General features: G+C 43.9%; 1 protein-coding gene across 10 annotated transcripts in view; it reads right to left on the reverse strand.

Moving 5' to 3' along the window:
- Positions 1–19,570, reverse strand: part of HHAT (hedgehog acyltransferase) — a 321,914-nt gene that overhangs the window by 227,465 nt on the left and 74,879 nt on the right. For all 10 annotated transcript variants that reach the window (XR_006214213.1, XR_006214214.1, XM_042976895.1 and 7 more), the window contains 3 exons: positions 16,527–16,721; positions 13,747–13,956; positions 5,643–5,814 (listed from right to left, as the gene is read on the reverse strand). Coding sequence is in view for 8 of the 10 variants with exons in the window: in XM_042976895.1 (XP_042832829.1) it covers positions 5,643–5,814; positions 13,747–13,956; positions 16,527–16,721 (577 nt within the window). In the remaining 2 variants the exon portion in view is untranslated. The remainder of the gene's footprint in view (positions 1–5,642; positions 5,815–13,746; positions 13,957–16,526; positions 16,722–19,570) is intronic.

Raw genomic sequence — 19,570 nt, forward strand, 5'->3', positions numbered from 1 at the left:
GTTAAGTGTCCGACTTCAGCTCAGGTCACGATCTCGCGGTCCGCAAGCTCGAGCCCCGCGTCGGGCTCTGGGCTGATGGCTCAGAGCCTGGAGCCTGCTTCCGATTCTGTGCCTCCCTCTCTTTCTACCCCTCCCCCGTTCATGCTCTGTCTCTCTCTGTCTCAAAAATAAATAAACGTTAAAAAAAAAAATTTTTTTTTAAAAATGTCAACAAAACCAAAAGCTGGTTCTTTGGTCGATAAAATCAGTAAGTTGCTAGCTAGGTTAAGAAAAAAAGGAGAGAAGACATACATTACTAATACGAGAATAAAAGTGAAGATATCACTACAGAGTCCAGGAACATGAAAAGGATAATAAGGGAATATTATGAATAACTCTATGCCCATAAATTCAATAACTTATATAAAAAGAACCAATTCCTTAAAAGATACAATCTGCCAACTCACAAAGAAACAGAATAGGCTTATATCTATTTAAAAAGTTGAGGGGCACCTGCTCAGTCGGTTGAGCACCGACTTTGGCTCAGGTCACGATCTCGTGGTCCGTGAGTTCGAGCCCCGCATCGGGCCCCTGTGCTGACAGCTCAGAGCCCGGAGCCTGTTTCGGATTCTGTGTTTCCCTCTCTCTGACCCTCCCCCATTCATGCTCTGTCTCTCTCTGTCTCAAAAATAAACGTTAAAAAAAAATTTTTTTTAATTGAATCAATAATTAATAACCTTCCAAGACAAAAAACATTTAAGGAAGAAAGTATACCAATACTACAATCTCTTCCAGAAGACAGAATTTGAGGGAATACTTCTTAACTCATTCTAGGAGGCCAGCATTACCCTAATACCAAACTCAGACCAAGACATTACAAGAAAACTACAGACCAGTATGTCTTCATGAACACAGATGCACAAATCCTCAACATATTAGCAAATCAGAGGATCAAGAGGTACAAAATTTCAGTTACTAAATAAGTCACAGGTAAACTATACGATAGGGAATATAGTCAATAATATTGTAATAAAAAGAATTAGCAAACCAAATCCAATAATGTATAAAAACAATTATACACCATGACAAGTGAGATTTATCCCAACTATGCAAGGCTGGTTCAATGTCTGAAAACTGATTAATATAATCCATCACATCAACAGACTGGGGGGGGGGGGGGAAGCATATGACAAAGTCCAACACCCATTCATGATAAAACCTCTCAGCAAACTAGGAATAGAGGGAAATTTACTCAACTCAATAAAAAGCATCTGCAAAAAACCTACAGCTAACATCATACTTAATGGTGAAAAACCAGAAGCTTCCCCATTAAGATCAGGAAAAAGGCAAGCATGTCCCCTCTGATCACTCCTTTTCAACATCATACTGGAAGTCCCAGCTAATGCAGTAAGAGAAGAAATGAAATAAAAAGCATATATTTTGGGAAGGAGGTTACATGATTGTCTACGTAGAAAATTCCAAAGAGTCAACAACAACAATAAAACCTCCTGGAACAAATAAGCAATAGTAGCAAGGCTTCAGGATACAAGGTTAATATACCAAAGTCAACCACTTCCCTAGATACCAGCAATGAACACATGGAATTTGAAATTAAAAACAATACCATATACATTAGCACAAAAAATATTTAGGTATAATTTAACAAAATATGTACAAGTTATATAAAAGGAAAACTATAAAACATGTTACACAAATCAAAAAAGAACTAATTAAATGGAGAGGTATCCCATGCTCATTGATTCAATATTGTCAAGATATCAGTTTTTCCCTAATTGATCTATTCAAGGCAATCCAATTCAAAATCCCATCAAGTTATTTTGTGGATATCAACAGATTCTAAAGTTTGTATGGAGAGATAAAAGACACAGAATAGCTAACACAATATTGAAAGAGGACTGACACTATCTGACTTCAAGACTTACTGTAAAGCTACAGTAATCAGGACAGTGTGACACCCGCAAAAGAACAAAAAGATCAATAAAACCGAGGAGACCCCCATAAATACACGCAATCAACCTTTAACAAAGGAGCAAAGGCAATACAATGTGAGCAAAGTTAGTCTCAATAAATGGTACTGGAGGGCACCTGGATGGCTCAGTCAGTTGAGCGTCCGACTTCAGCTCAGGTCATGATCTCACAGTTTGTGAGTTCGGGTCCCGCATCGGGCTCTGTGCTGACAGCTCAGAGCCTAGAGCCTGCTTCAGATTCTGTATGTCCGTCTCTCTCTTCCCCTCCCCCACACGCGCTCTGTCTCTCTCTGCCTCTCAAAAATAAAGAAAACTAACTAACTAAATAAATGGTACTGGAACATCCACATGGAAAAAAAAATCTAAACACAGACTTTCCACCCTTCACAAAAACTAACTGAAAATGGAGTATAGATCTAACTGTAAAGTGCAAAACTATAAAACTCCGGGAAGATACCATAGGAGAAAATCTAGATGACCTTGGATGTGGCAATGACTTCTTAGATACAACACTAAGGGCATAATCCATGACAGAAAGAGTTGATAAGCTGAACTTACTGAATTTTTTAACTATTGTTCTGTGAAATACACTGCCAATAGAATGAGAAGACAAGCCACAGACTAGGAGAAAATATTTGCAAAACATCTGTCTGATAAAGGACTGTTATCTAAAGTACACGAAGAACCATTAAAAATCAACAAAAAAGGGGCGCCTGGGTGGCTCAGTCGGTTAAGCGTCCGACTTCAGCTCAGGTCACGATCTCACGGTCTGTGAGTTCGAGCCCCGCATCGGGCACTGGGCTGATGGCTCAGAGCCTGGAGCCTGCTTCTGATTCTGTGTCTCCCTCTCTCTCTGCCCCTCCCCCATTCATGCTCTGTCTCTCTCTGTCTCAAAAATAAAAATAAACGTTAAAAAAAAAAATTAAAAATCAACAATAAAAAAAAAGAAAATCCATTTAAAAAAAGGCAAAAGACCTTAACAGACATCATGAAAGGATATGTTGTTGATGGGGAAAAAGATGCTCTATGTCAAATGTCACTGGAGAACTGCAAATTAAAACGAGTGAAATACTACTCTATAGCTATTAGAGTAGCCAAAATACAAACCACTGACAACACCAAATGCTGACAAGAACGCAGAGTAATAGGAACTCATTCATTGCTGGTGACAATGCAAAATGATACAGCCACTCTGGAAAACAGTTTGGCAGGTTTTTACAAAACTGAATACACTCTTTACCATCCAATTCAGCAATTGCACTCCTTAGTCTCTATCCAAAGGAGTTTAAAACTTGTATCCCCACAAAAACATGCACACGAATGTTTGTAGCACACTTACTCCTAATTATAAAACTTAGAAGCAACTAAGAGGTCTTTCAGTGGGCAAACTGTGGTACATCTAGACAATGGATTATTCAGCACTAAAAATAAATGAGCTATCATGCCATGAAAAGACATGAAGGAACCTTAAATGCATAATAGTTCTAAGTGAAAGATGTCAATCTGGAAAAGCTCCATACTGTATGTTTCCAATTACACGACATTCTGAAAAAGGCAAAACTACGGAGATGATAAAAAGATCAGTGGTTTCTGGGGGTTAGAAGGGAGGAAGGGATGAGAAGAAAGAACACCAAGGATTTTCAGGCCTGTGAAACTACTCTGTGACCTTACAGTGGTGGATACATGTCATTATACATCTGTCAAAACCCAGAAAAGTTAATCCTAATATAAATGATAGATTTCAGGTGATAATGATGCATGGATGTAGGTCCATCAGCTGTAACAAACACACTGCCCCAGTGGAGACGTTGGTAGTCGTGGAGGCTGTGCACGTGTAAGGGCCAGGGAATGCATGGGACATCTCCGTACTTTCCTCTCCATTTTTCTATAAACCTAAAACTACTCTAAAAATAAAGTCTCTGTTTTTCAGTTAAAAAAAAAAAAGGGGGGAATGAATGACACAACCAAAACTCAGGAGAGGGTGACAGAAGGTGATGGGTTGCAGATGTAAACAAAGGGCTTCTAGGAATCTGGTTAGTTCTTAAGCCGAGTGACAGATCCCCAAATGAATCAGTGATGACTTTTCAGAGTCCCTGGATTTACCGCCCCTGGTGCTGACCATCGAGATAACAGCTTTTCCTTGTTTAAACCCCATTTTGAGTTGTGCTTTCTGTTATTCCCAGTTAGAATCACCCAAACTGGTAGTGTCTTAATTTGGATGCAGTACAACTGGGATCTGATTTAGCATGTCAACATTTAATCCTATTCTGTTTGTCTAAGCAGATCATTAAAACTTTACATTAGTTACCCTCCAACTATAAAAAAAGATATGTTTGAGGGAAATAAAGAAACTGTAATTAAAACAACTCAGTATTTTTCCAACCCTAAAACTTATCTCCCTTGAAAACATTCTTATTAAGCCCGTGTGATACCAAGGACAATCAAGACTCTTTAAAAAATCTATAAATCACCAAAGAGATAAGGCATCAGGTTTGTACTCTTGCCCTCCGTGGGGAGCGGCTTAATCTGGCTGGAAGATCACACATTTCCCATTGGAGCTACAGGCTAGAGGTCAGACCACAGGGCTGAATTCAGCTACCACAGGAGTTCTTAAAAGGAGAGCAAACAAGGAAATGAGATTTTGTTCAGAAAGGGGCATGGTCTCTGCTGTTTTGACCAGAGAACTAAAGAACAATGGTTTCTCCACAGACAAGTCCTATACTAGAAATTGTGCCCTGCTTAGGAAATCACTTCCATTCCACCTACTTGCATAGACAAAAAAAGGGGTGGGGCAATAGAGGGACATACATGGGCACACACCATTCATTCTACCTACCAGACACTATGAGCTAAGCCCTTCACCTGCATGGCTCTATTTAATCCTCAAAACAACCCTGAAGGGGCACCTGGGTGACTCAGTCAGTTAAGCGTCTGATTCTTGACTTCGGATCAGGTCATGATCTCTCTTGTGAGATCGAGACCCACATCAGGCTCTGCACTGACAGTGTGGAGCCTGCTTGGGATTCTTTGTTTCCTCTCTCTCTGCCCCTCCCCTACTCATGCAAGTACTCTCTCGCTCTCTCTCTCTCAAAAATAAATCAACGTAAGGGGAAGAAAAACCTGCAAAAGCAAGTCTGCTCATCTCCTAAGATGAAGCTATGGAGAGGTTTAGTAAGCTGCCAAAGGCTGCCCACTAGTGGTTCGTGGAGCTGAGATTCACACCCATGTCTGTCTGATTCTAAAGCTCGTATTCGTTTCTTTATTATCATACACAAGAACCACAAAGAATACCACAGGACAACTCAGTCTTGGAGCATTCCCTCTTTGCAGGGACTCAAAGGCTGCCCCTGCACCCCCCGCATCTCTTACGCACTGTTAAGTCCAGGGCTGGCCACACCATGAAGATGCAGACCCAGCCAAGCTTAGCAGGATTCCATGATGAAAAGGGATCCCTACCATCCTCGGCTCCCAGACCAAAAAGCCTGGCCCTCACATCCACCAGCCACTTCACACATGCATCGTCTTGGCCACAAGAGGAACAAGGTTGAAAAACCAAAAAAAAAAAAAAAAAAGAGTGTTTGCTCAAGGCAACTACACCCCGTCTGCCCCCGGTCCAGCTTCACTCTGAAGCTGACTCTTGATGCTCGTTCTCCCGACAGTCATTTCCACAATTACCTAAGGTCCAACAAGAGACAGCCCTCAGGAGAGGGGCGCTGCTGTAGATGGCGTGCATGTACATGAGGTGAACCATCAGCTCTGCCAGCCACCAATAGCAGAGGAGGCGACCCAGCCCCAGGGCAAAGGCCGAAAGGCTGGACTTCAGCGAGCAGTACTCTTGCTGCTGCATCTAAAGTAAAAACAAAAGAAGTCATTAGATTGCGCCTGGATTGTTTGCATCTTTCAAATAGTCCCCTAGACAATGTTTCTAGCATACTTCTCACAAATGTTATTCATATATCTACTAAAAGAGGATTGGTTTAGTTATTCATTGTTCTTAGGTGAAAAAGTCATGCCCAAGACTGAAAACTCTGTCCCAGAGTAAGAACAGGGTGGGGCCAACAAGCTAGCCAAGAACCAAGATGGGCTCTGCATCCCTCCATCCCTGGCAACAGCCCTGCAAAAAGCCAGGGTGGAGGGCAAGATCTGATATAGTCTTTCTTCCTCAGGACTCTGGAGTCTCTTTGGGCCCAGGTGTCACCGGCCTGTCTTCATCCATCACCCACCCACATGTAAGGCTGGTAAAAGTAAGGCCAAGTCAGGAAGGGGCACAGGACTGGTAAGAGAAAGGGAGAATGAGACACAGAACCTGGCAACAAGGAGAAAATGAGATGTGGGTGTGTCGTCTTACCTGAAGTTGTTTTTGAAACAGGCAGAATAAACGCAAACAGGGACACTACATGGGACAAATCTCTGGCTCAGCAGGCAGTGCAGTGTAACACTTAAGAACATGGACTTTACAGTCAGAACTGGGACCCAATTCTAGCCCAAACCACACGGCTGTGTGATCCTGAGCAGGTTACTTAATCTCCCTGAGGCTTGTTTCCCTCATATATAAAGTGAAAAAAAAAAATTGTCATGACTAAATATGGTAACACAGAAGAGGTACTGAGTATAACACCTGGCATATAAAAAGCACTGGATAATTGGTAGTATCTGATAAGTGATGTGCCTCCTACTGCCTTTCTTCACATTCTTCCCTCATGGCGTCCCAGACCACTGGCTACAGGGCAGAATTAGGACACAGTTCAGAGCCAAACACCAAAGGTAAGAGAAAGAAGTTCTTATTGTTCAGAGTCACCGACAAACTACTGAGCTCACTCAGTATGTGTGGACATATTGAGTCAAAGTAGCCAGGCTCTGGGTCTTGCTTGCCCCATTGCCTGCTGCTTAGGGATGCCCAATAGTTTAAAATACATAATAGATGCTGAAAGGCAGAAGCATCTTGTAAAATTTGCGTGAAGTCCATCAATTTCAGACTTACACCACTAGACAAACGTACAAAAACAAGAGAGAGCAGGTAAATTTCTGGATCTTGCTCTGCCAAGATTTTATTAGACTGAAGCCTGCTATGTAATACAGAGGTGAATTTAATGCATAAATGATGAAGTAGAATCTGCAAACATTCACTGGCAGAAGAAATGGGCTTGATTTAGCTTTTGACAGTTTGGGCTCAAGACACCACACAAACAGGTAAGGCCCATTCCTAGGGCCTCTTTGGCTTCCAGGCTCCTTGAACATCAAAGGCACAAGGAGTCCCGCTACAGTCAGGAGGAGTGAGAGGCAGTGCCCTCAGAGAGGAGGGGGAACCTGCACACCAGGGCGGGTATTTTTATTCCACTTTGACAATGCATTCTACCGCTTCCGCAAACTGTCCTCCCACAGCAAGAAGCCAGCTGAAGACATTCTGGCTGGCTCAGGGGCATTACAATAACCTGCATGAATGGCGTGCTCCCTTACACCATCTGCTTGGGTAGCTGCACCAAGGAAAGCTCATTGGTTTAATATTTTCCATGTAAATTGATCAAACCAACAGGAATTTCCTTTTTCCATTACCTGTCCACAGATGACCTTAGAAAGGTATTTTGCCGAGCCATTCCAACCTCCCTTGTTAGAACCAACAGTAACTGCTGGGAGGGATCTACCAGGTCACCTGGGAAGAGTTTTCCAGGAAGGAACACTGGGCATATGAGGGCTTTGCAGACCCATACAGATCACAGCCGAATGCAACCACAGCTGAACTATGTGACCCAATGCACATCCCCTACCAGGCATAAACTGAGCGTGGTTTTCATTTGAATGCATACCATAAGTATGCATGCTCTCCAAGACTGTATAAAGTCTACCGCAATGGATCTGTAGGCCAATGGATGGATAAAACTCCAATGCAGAAATGCCTACCTGCCCAATCATTCATGTCTACATTATTGAATTGAGAAGAAAAGGAAAGAACTCAAATGTCCAAGAGTAGGAGATTGGTAAAATGCATGAGTGTACCTCAATATATTATGTAGCCGTTAAACTATTTTTTTTCAATGTGTATAAATAATGAAAGACTGGAAAGATACATACCAAAATGGCGACAGTGACTGTACTCTTTTTGGTAGGATTTTTGGGTTGCTTTTAACAATTGGTTATTTTTATTATCGAGGGGAAAAGTAATGGAACTTCACGATATTGTGAAGACTTTGGTCCTCTCTGCTTATGACCAAAGTAGAGGCAAGGTCCTCTACTTCTTCACCTTTCTAAAAACCATCTAGCTTCAGGATCTCCCCTGGGCAGCCCCAAATCCTCTATGGGTAAGTATTCTCTTTCTCTCTCTCTCCTACACTAGACCCATGTTTATTTCTCAACTTCCCACCTTGCTTGTTGATTTCTCAACTTCCCACCTTGCTTGTTGCTCAGTACCTATGTACTGAGTTCCTCTTTGTTCATTCTTTTCCAGCTCTCTAAAGCAAATTCATTTTGATCTAATTACCATCAGCAATTGAGGAAACAATTATGAACATAGTGTCCATTGGTCTGTGGAGGCTGGAAGAAGAGTTCAACCCAAGGCAATCAGCAGAGCTAAGACAGGAAGAGGCACCTACACCATTCCAGAGCACAGGTGGGCCTTTCTTGGTGCCACACTCTTGGAGGGAAGCAAGTCCCTGGCTGAATGTGATAATGGCCTCAAAAGCATTGTTGACAGAACACAATCTTCAAACAACCAAATGTCCCCAGATTCTAAAAAAGCAGTTCTCTGCACGTGGCCTGTAGGCCCCTAAGCGCAAGCCTACCCTAGCACAGGTCCCCTGAAGACCAGCCCCGCACCTGAGGTCTCAGAGCATCACTAGGGGTGCAGCCCCATCCCACAGAGCCAGGCAGTCAGGAAAACATGTCTACCTAATCACCTCTTAGCTCCAGGCAATCACCGTTCAAGGTCAGTTCAGAGGACTGCCTTCGCTTCCCCAAACAATGTGCAGTCTAAAATGACACAAATATCTATAATTAAGGAGAAACATGAGGTAAATTTTGGGGCTGATTGGCTTCCCAATAATGGCTTACCTATTCTCCTCAGGGCAAAACTTCTCTACCCGGTTTAATAAGGTATAATTACGTGTCACCACTGGACCAGAAGGGCTGGACTCTTCTCCGCAATGCCCCCTTTTTGATGCCAGATGCCTCCTCATTCCGAGTAACAGAAATGTCAATTCCTTAATCGTACAAGTGAATACAGGAGAAGGAAAACAATCCAGTTTCCTTCTATTCGCTTGTACTTAAGAAAAGTTATTCATCTTTCTTTAGAGTCATATGATTGCAGTCCATTTGTAACTTCAATCTAGTTGACTCCCTTTTAAAAAAATTCAGCATTTGTCCCTTGCCGATCCAGCAGGAATAAAAGACATGCCATACACAGCTCCCCTAATGAGCAGGGCTGCTCTCTTGCCTGTGTGCGAGCATTTCATTTCAGAGATCTCAAACCTCGGGGGGTGCCAACCGTAAGACCATTGGAAACCACTATCAATGGGAATTTTTAGTTAAGACTCCACTAAAAAATACACATTAACTCATCTGCCAAATGCATTTTAAAACATGTTATATTTTAAAACCTCATTTCATGCAAATTGCATAAAAAGGAATATTGAAGCCTTTCAAAGATAGTCTGATGATTAAAGATGACAGTTCTCAAAGATGAAAGGTTCTCTTCCTTCACACACTAATAATACATATGTTTAAGAGCACCAAACAAAAGCCTTCCCTGGAGCCAATGTTCGACTGTGCCAAATCTGCTCCAACCTCTACCCTTGGGTCAAGGGCACTGTAGCCAGGTGTCTTATTCCTTTGTAATGGAGGAGCATCTCTCTAGTCCATGGTCACAGACTGCACCCGTACTCCCAACAAAGCATTCTGTCATCAGCCCTGCCCTGCCCCTCCCCAGGCATCCAGATCAGGCCAGGGGTTTTCAGGGGTCTCTGTCACAACAGATGTACCTACAGCTGGTGCAGCTGCCACAGGACGAGGACCTCCAGACCCAGATGTCCACCGGGCCACACTGCATCCTCTAACTCCTGTGGGACTGGCTGCCCAGCTGGCAGCAAGGCTCACATCTGTACTCCTTCCACCCCAATCTGCATTCTCTTAGCCTCTCTTTGTTTCCGTGTTACCATCTATAAAGTAGTGGTAACGACAGTATCTCTCTCCGCCTGTGGCCTTGGTGATGAAGAAGCTGGCACATGCCAGGCCTGGCTGAGAGCAAGTGCTCAGTGTGTGTTATAACAGGTGGCCTCTAGAGCCAGAGCCCGCCCCAAACCCCGAGCAGCATGTCTGTGACATTGCCCACCCGCCCAGCTCTCACAGGCCCCAGCCACTCAAGGGCTGGGCCCACCCCGGTACATGCGGCAACCACCTACATCCTCTCTCCCGAAGAGACAGAGTCAATACAACTGGCCTCTTCTAAGGCCAAGAATGGCCACTGCCCAGAATCCCCCACTGCTGTGCCCACCTACGTGACAGGTCACCCAGAGTCTTGGTTCTGGCCTGAACTGTATTAGTTCACAACCTTGGGAGCTTCCTGGGGTAAAATCTAAAACTGGCCCCTACACACAGAGGGCATGGAGAGACAGAAGAAAGAGGCAGGCCACTCCAGATTGGTAGGTGGCCAGTGTAATAAGCAGAGGAACTTCTATACAAGGCTGGGCTGGGGTGGCTGCAAGAACTCCACACCTGCCTACCAAATCTTAAAAGTTTATACAGAGGCCTTAACTAGGTTCAGTCACATATTCAGTCCAGAGGGTCTCGATGACACCCTATTCTCAAGTCTATGTCCCAGAAACAGCTCCTAGTGGGGAATGGTAGGCCAATTGTACATTCTAAGGACAGGGGAAGGGGTGAAGAGCTCTGACTGCCTAGGTTCAGCTTGCGGGTCAACCAGCAATCACATCCTCTCCAAGACCTCCTCCAACAACCTACCCCAGAATTGTCACACACTTTTGGCTAATGACAACAATAACAGTAATCATTAATACTTCATAGTGTTTACACATTAAGCCATGTTACCTATACAAAATCATGTGATCCTGAGAACAATCCTACAAGGGAGATACTATTATTCTTCCTATTTCACTGATAAGGAAACTGAGTCACAAACAAGGTAAGCAATTCACCAAATGCTCTCTAGCCAAAGAGAAGCAGGAATTCAAACCCTGTAACAGTAGGGTTGGGCTCCAGGGTCTTTGCTCTTAACCACCATGCTCCCCTGGAGGCAGGGGGAGCACAGCCCTCAGCAAGGAAAAGCCCCCTGGCCCTACCACACTCAGACTCACTGTCCTGCCCCACACCAGCTCCCCCACTGCACAATTCCACCTGCTCAGGGAAAGATGTGGGGACCCCAGGCTCCAAGCTAAGTGAATAAACAAGCCTTGTGTGAAAGTGCCTCTGCTTGTTAACCTGCCCCCAGCCACAGAAGAAAAATAAACAGGGCATATGTTCCTGAAACTGCAAATGCCATCTGAGAGGGCCTTCAAGTCAAGGCCCTGCAACCTCTTAACAGGCAGATTTTTATCTGCTCACGATCAGTGTGCAAATTTCACATGCCTTACCTCACAGAGGACGCCTCTTCTATGCTTCCCTCATCTTGTGTATGCAATTTACACACAAACAAACTGGGTGAAAGATACATTCTCCCCAGGGTGTACCTAATACTGTCATTTTACCAACCAGAGTTTGCCCTTCCAGTCGGTTTCCACAATGGGGCTCCGCTGCCCCCTGGTGGCACAGCCTCATTCTCTAGCCCTCGCTGACCTGACCACCTAAGAACCATGACTGTCAGTCAGTATTATCATTTTAGGTGACATTTATTCATTCACTCACACAAACGTTGCTTACAAGGTCTTCCAGTTGGCTTTCCTCCTCCCACTCTTGGGAGTGCAGCCCCTTCCTTCTTGGCTCCCCTGAAAGAACTCTTTCACTACTAGCTTTAGCTTCCTGGTTAACTGCTCCCCTTTGAGACACATTTCTCTCAGAGAAGGTAAGTGCCCCATAAGACCTTCTGTAACTGCAGAAACCTCTTGGCTGCTTTCACTTGTCCTGCAGCTTACTAAACATTTTGCCATTTCTACACCAACTTTCCTATGCATCTTCCCAGATCGTACAGAAATGTTTCAATTTGGCTTCTGAGTTTCCTGGTTTTAGCAAGTGCTACCATCTTGAAAGGAATGAAAAAAGAGGGGTAAGACAGAGATGCAACCAGAGTCCCTACAGGACGAAACCTGGAGGGCCTGAACCCACACTGCACTTGGTCACCCCCACCCTCTGGCCCCCAACTCTACTGAGGAACTTAGGACAGTTCAACCCCTCAACCACCAGCAGGCATCAGAATCACCTGAAGGCCCATTAAATCCCATTGCTGGGCCCCACCCCCAGAATGTCTGAATCAGATCTGAGGCGGGGCCCAAGAATCCGCATTTCTAACAAGTTCCCAGGTGTTCCTCCTGCTGCTAATCCAAAGACCACACTTTGGGAACCACGGAGCTAGAAGATCAGCTGCCATCACTAACCACCTATCTTTCACACAATCATTTTAAACATAATTTCCAAACACAATCTTCAAATACTTCATGACAGAAGAATGATCCTATGTAACCCAAACTGAGGTATGAGAAACCGTATGCCAAACATGTATCTGCCTGGAATATCCATTTCACTTGAAGACTTATGGAGAAAAAAATGTTAAATAATTTAACTGGCAATTTTAAAACTGTACATTATTGTTATAATGCAGAAGTACACATTTGAGTACAAGAATAACTTCGGGGGATTTTTTAAGACAGAATACAAGATTTTTAAGAACCCTGCTATTTTTCCAGGGGGCATCGGACATGCTCGCCTTTGGAAATATGCAACACTGCTGCTGGCCCTGCACTTTGAGCCCATTTCCAGGCATGTGTATGTGTACATGTGTGTGTGTGCATGTGCTATGTTTTATGTGTACATGAGTTGTACTGTGTGTGCATGTACATGTGGACATATGTATTAATATTCTCACCTCCATCAAGACTGTTTTGGTGACAGGAGGTAGGAATGTCCCTTGAGAAACACAGGCTTTAGGTATTATCAATTACTAAACTTTTATTAACTTCATGAACATGTTCCATGAGGCTAGCTATAGAAGGAGAACAAAATTTCTAAGTAGGAGGGAAAGTGAGGTGGGAATGACATAGGTAGCTTGATGGGAGCTTCAGATAAAGCTGTAGGGAAGCTGGGTCCTGGACAAAAACAGGCACTTGGACCCAAAACACACTGTTACCTTGAAACTCTCTTTACCTGCACTCTGTTGGCTCATCTAGGTCCCCCTGAACAATTCCCAGGCGATGGCAGTTACTCCATAAGCAGTTTGTGACAATAAAGGAGAACGTGATATTTTCCAACCAACAGCATAGATAGTATCTCTTTCTACTTTTCCAAGTACCACCACCAGAATCCACTTTTGTCTTTCCCTGGGACTTCCTGGCAGTGGATACCCACCCCTAAGTTCCTTTCTGTGCCCAGTTACTAATCCTGGTTGCCAGCACCCACTGAAGAGTCAGGGTGGGGGGTTCCTAGAGCCAACATGCCCCAGAGACAGGCTGATCTGTATTTCAAATACTTATTTCTCCTAAGTATTTCATTTGTTACCTAAGAAGTCACAACAGAAACGTGTCTTAAATTTGTGGGCACCCCAGAATGAAAAGCCTCAGGAGTCTCATGGATGGCCATGGCCAACAAGGACGGAGTACCCATCCGGTCCCCCCACGGGCTCTACCTGGGTGATGAACTCTGGGAAGCTGAGGATGGGCCCGTTGTGGAAGACGGGGTAATAGAAGACGTAGGCCACCAGCCAGGGAAAGGAGTAGAAGCTGTTCTCAGTCTCCTGCCAGCAGAACTCGAGGCTGAAGCTGGTGTAGTACAGGCAACGCACGGTCAGCGTGAACTGCAGCAAGTAGTACTCGTTCTCCGTCTGGTACCACCCTCTCTGCAAAGTCACAAGAAGAGGACAACTCTGGAGTGTCAAGGAGGGATGCCATCCGGTCCCCTGGGAAGGAGACCGCTTCCACAGAGAGAGCAGCTATACCATACAGGGGGTTTCTCCACCACTGGGCAGCAGGTAAATCTCAGTGGGAATGGAAACCAGGAGTTAATGAGCAGTGGGCAGAAGAGCGTCTCTAACACCGCTCATCTACTTAGCGTTAGGCCTCGTGTGCGGTGATGAGAGTTTGCCCAGATATGCATCAGATTCATCCAGTGGGGGACATGGAGATGAGCTACCGCCAGTGGATACTTGGACAGTTCTTCCAACAATACTGAAGGCAAAGAGAGGCTTATAAATGTCACGTGGGATTCCTGTCTTCAACATATTTTTCCTTTTGCTCTTCTGTTAATTTGGCTCCACATGTAGTTGAGAACTATTTGCCAAATAAGCTTTAGAAACACAGTCAAGAAAAATAGTCCTTGCCCTCGAGGCGTCTAAATTCCCACACAGCAGATAGGCATGTAAGTATATAATTACAATGCAGCACGAGAGAAGACATAACAAGCATGTACGTACTAAAAGATGTATGAAATAAAAGACAAGAAGCAAATGCAGTAGAATCTTAACAGTACTAGGTGGAGTAAAATTTGGATCATTTTATAATCTTTATGTTTTTGTATTTGCCATTATATATATTGCCTTTTTATTTTTATTTTTTTTTTATTATTTATTTTTGGGACAGAGAGAGACAGAGCATGAACAGGGGAGGGGCAGAGAGAGAGGGAGACACAGAGTCGGAAACAGGCTCCAGGCTCCGAGCCATCAGCCCAGAGCCTGACGCGGGGCTCGAACTCACGGACCGCGAGATCGTGACCTGGCTGAAGTCGGACGCTTAACCGACTGCGCCACCCAGGCGCCCCTATATTGCCTTTTTAATGAGAAGAACAAGTTATGGGAATACAGACAAGATATAACAGGGGACAAAGAAAGGAATAGTTAATGCGATCCATGAGAGGACTTTTACAACTTTACACAGAAAAACTAACCAGTGAAGAGTTTCTATTGCACGTCTGAGCCTTCAGCAGCCACTGAGAAAGACCAGAAGAACTGCAAGTGCAAAATCATGGAAACCCAGGGCTCCTGAGTGGCTCGGTGGGTTAAGCATCCGACTTTGGCTCAGGTCATGATCGGCTCAGGTTCATGGGTTTGAGCCCCGCCTCAGGCTCTGTGCTGACAGCTCAGAGCCTGGAGCCTGCTTCCGATTCTGTGTCTCCCTCTCTCTCTGCCCCTCTCCTGCTCGTTCTCTGTGTCTCTCTCTCAAAAATAAACATTAAAAAAAATTGTTTTTAATAAAAAAGCATGGAAACCCAAAGCAAGTAGCTTCTGCTCATTTCTTTCCCTTGGGCAGTATTTTTCAAACCTCTAGTCTGCATAATAAATGGAATGTTTAGTCACTACCAACATCCATAACTGATGCTAACTATTGCCACACAAATGATAATTATGATTGGAGTCTGTTTTGTACATTTGCCAGGTCCCCAAAAAGTTAGGTGTGAATTATTTTTATTGCAGATCTATTTTTAAACCCATGTACTTAAATGATCACCTAGTTAATCATTGTGGGAAGTCTCTTTTGTTAAGATGGAGACACTACCCCCTACTTTCTCTCACAAGTCCAGATTTTGACATATGTGCTTAAAGTGTTCGCCCCAATCTGTTGGTGAGAAAAATTAAAATAGCGTAACAGGAAATGCCACTGAATTTTCAAAATGCTACAGTTTTTACAAAATCACTCAACATATATCATGTTATCAGAGGCTCAGAGAAACTCCACGTGGAAGATAGAGCACATACTACTTCCATTTTCAAAATGATGAAATTGAGACTCAGGTTAAATGACTGCCTCCAGTTTCAAGAGTAGGAAACACAGCTACTAGAAGAGACACGGAACCAAGTCATCCAGTGGCTCATCTTTCCTGCAACTGTGCCAACCCACAGTGCGTAAGTGCTATCACCTAAGCCAATGGATGAATGATCATGTGAACAAGAGTAAGGATGCCACGATACCACAAGACTTTCAGTGCCGCAACGACTAAAGAAAGAATATCAAAACTTCCCAAGGTTTTCTGTGCAAGGAAAATACCTTCCTTATCTGTTGCAGGGGCTATCATGGGTACTGCATGAGATGAGGCATGTGGAAGTTCCCCATAAATTGTAGAGCACTCTACAGATGATTTTTGTTAAATGCATAGAAGACTATTGCTTTCTTTTCCTGTTGTTCCTTACCCTCTGTTCCTATGACATCTGGCACCATCCATGCCTACCCACACTGGGAAAAGAGGTAGAAGGTCAGCCCTGGGCAACCTTAGAGGGCTAAGACAGGGTCAGACACAAAAGACAAGATTCCAGAAGGCAACACACCAGGATTCACATGCATCAACCCCATATGGTCACTAGGGGGACCCCGACCATGATTCTTCAATTGACTCTTGGCTGAAAACAAAGGCATCTACCCAATGGGAGCACTTCTAAAGGGGCCTTCTCCTTCTCAAGGGTAAAACAGAGACACTTACCTTAACTTCCTCCACATCTTGCAGCCTCAGTGTGGTGAGCAGGAAGAGAGAACAGAGCCATGACAGGAGCTGCGACTGGAACTGGGCCACGCAGAAGGAGATGAGGGTGTGGAGAAAAATTATGGCCGTGCCTTGGGCCCCCAGAACACACCAGGAGGCCCACATTCCATAAGCCCCCAGGATCCAGGGTCTGTGCTGCAGACAGGGAGGGACACAGTGAGAGACACACAGAGGGAGAGGGCAGAGAGGAAAAGAGAAAAGAGTGAGTGAATGGGTATTGCTATTAAAGTTTCTACATAGATGCCTAATGCTTACTGATCCATTAACCAAACTATTCTCACTGCCCTGGGGATTTAGTGAAACCCAAACAGGTTTCAGAAGGACCTTCCACATTAGCCCTAGAGTGACGGCTACCTACCCTAGAACTCCACCAGATCCACCCAGAAGGAGCCACTTTCCTGCCTTCAGCCAAAGCCACCCAGACCACTGGATCCTACAAGAAGATATTGAGCCGACTTTTCAAAAGACACTATGGAAGCCAGAAGCCCGTTGGGAAAACCACCAACCCGGAACCCTGCGTACGCCATCCTGCAAACATGAAGGTAAAAGAAAGTATTTGTACACATTTCTCAGGTGTTTCATTGAGACAGTTGAGCCAACCAAACCACAAACGGCTTTCTAAGGTCCAAACCAGATTTCTACATTGAAATATCTCAGTGTATTTTTACTAACGTATTGTTTACTGTTTACAGAAAAAGTATATCTTACCTGCTTTATACAATATTGAGGCCTTTGTATAGTCAATCTGATTAGCATGTTCATTCGCATTTTAGGAGAATCAGAATGTCGTTCTATCCAATTATAAAGTTTTATAATTACTGACAGTAAATAACTAAATGAATATGCCTTTGCTTTTATGACATATTCTTGGTCATATCTGGCTGATGAATCCTTACTTAAAACCACAATACTGTTTTAACATTGTTAGAGAGGCAACATATTATAGGGGTTTAATTACTCAAGCTTTGAAGTCCAACTGCCCAAATAAATCCTGGTATCCCCATTAACTACCTGTGTGACCCCAGGCAAGTGACTTCATCTCTCCATGCCTCAGTTTTTTCATATGTGCCATTAGGATAAGGGCATGTACTTCATGAGGATTAACTTAATGCATGTAAAACGCTTTCCACAGTGTCTGCATACATAGTAAGAACATGACCAATACTAGTTGTCTAGTCCTAGAGGGGAATACAACGGGGTCTTTCTGGTGTACATTTAAAAATATGGTTTCCAGGAATACACCACATTGAAAAGTTGTGAATGCTTGAAATAGGTCTCTTTGTGAAAACAAGAGGAATTCTTTAAAACAAAGACGGATGTGGACCACAAACTGTAAATCTCATCCTTACATGCTAACTCTTCCAAAATATTGCCAAAGTACCATCCCTTCCCAAACCTATGCTCCAGCCCAAGAGAGAACATTTTGAATGAGCAACTAGGTCAGCCACTTTTAAGTTCCAAGAAAATCAGAGAAAACTGCAGTTCAGTTTTACTATTTTTCCATCCTACTGCCCACAGAAAACAGCTACATAAATTTGCTTCAGATTTTCCCCCAAATACTCACCTTTGGGCAGAGTCCATTTATAAGAAACAAGGTCGCCAAAGACCACTTTAGGAAGTAGTTTTAACAAATGAGAAAAAAAAAAGGTTTTTCCAACATAATCCACAGCCTTTACTACCAGGAATCCTTTTCCACGCACACATGGCAACATACATACACACAGCTACACTTTTATTAAGCGTTATTTGATCCATTTGGAAGAAGCCTGTTTGTTTGGCTTTCATTTGGGAACTTAACCAAAGACTAAGGGGCTTCAATTTGGAAAGAGCTGAAGGAGATTCTCTGGTGAATTTTTTTTTTTTCAACGTTTTTTATTTATTTTTGGGACAGAGAGAGACAGAGCATGAACAGGGGAAGGGCAGAGAGAGAGGGAGACACAGAATCGGAAACAGGCTCCAGGCTCCGAGCCATCAGCCCAGAGCCTGACGCGGGGCTCGAACTCACAGACTGCGAGATCGTGACCTGGCTGAAGTCGGACGCTTAACCGACTGCGCCACCCAGGCGCCCCTCTCTGGTGAATTTAACTGTGCCCACCAAAGTTACCGTACAGGCCCACATGTTTGTCCCCAATTCTCATCCCCCACTGTCTTCCTCTTGCCATCTAGGACAGGCAGAGCACATTTAATACCATTCTAAGGAAGCACGTTGCCTTCATGTTCTCCACTAGCCCTCATATTATCTACTCATTCTCCCCAGTGGGTCGAGGCATCCATGGCAGACAGGTGATGTAAAGAAAAAGATAAAAATAATACCTACTTTTTTAAAACTTATATAAATTAGGGGTGCCTGGGTGGCTCAGTAAGTTGGGCATCCAACTCTTTTTTTAATTTTTTTTTAATGTTTATTCTTATTTTTGAGAAAGAGAGAGAGAGACAGACAGAGAGACAGAACACAATCAGGACAGGGGCAGAGAGAGAGGGAAACACAGAATCTGGAGCAGGCTCCAGGCTCTGGGCTGTCAGAACAGAGCCCGACACAGGGCTCAAACTCACAAACTGTGAGATCATGACCTGGGCTGGTCGGACACTTAACCAACTGAGCCACCCAGGCACCCCAGTTAAGGATCCAACTCTTGATTTTGGCTCAGGTCATGATCCCAGGGTTGTGGCAGCTGGAGATGGGCTAGAAATGGAAGAGTGACCCTGCCCACCCATACAAGCTGCCTCTGGATGGCCTGAGGAAGGGGTCTTTTCCCAAGTGCTTCAAAGTCCATTTTCATATGCAAAGGCCTAGGGAGGCCTGTTTTTACCAATATCTACTCCAAAAGTGCTTCTGTATTTATCAAACTTTTGTCTACCTCTTTAGTGAAAATGCTTAAGTATCAGGTATTAAGCTTCTGACACCACATATGCTGGGAACTACTTAACTTTTCAAAAATCAAAAATAAAATGGGTTATGTTTTATTCAAAAACAAGACTTCTCA

This window comes from Panthera tigris, chromosome F3 (assembly GCF_018350195.1).
Source record: "Panthera tigris isolate Pti1 chromosome F3, P.tigris_Pti1_mat1.1, whole genome shotgun sequence".
NCBI classification, from domain to species: domain Eukaryota; kingdom Metazoa; phylum Chordata; class Mammalia; order Carnivora; family Felidae; genus Panthera; species Panthera tigris.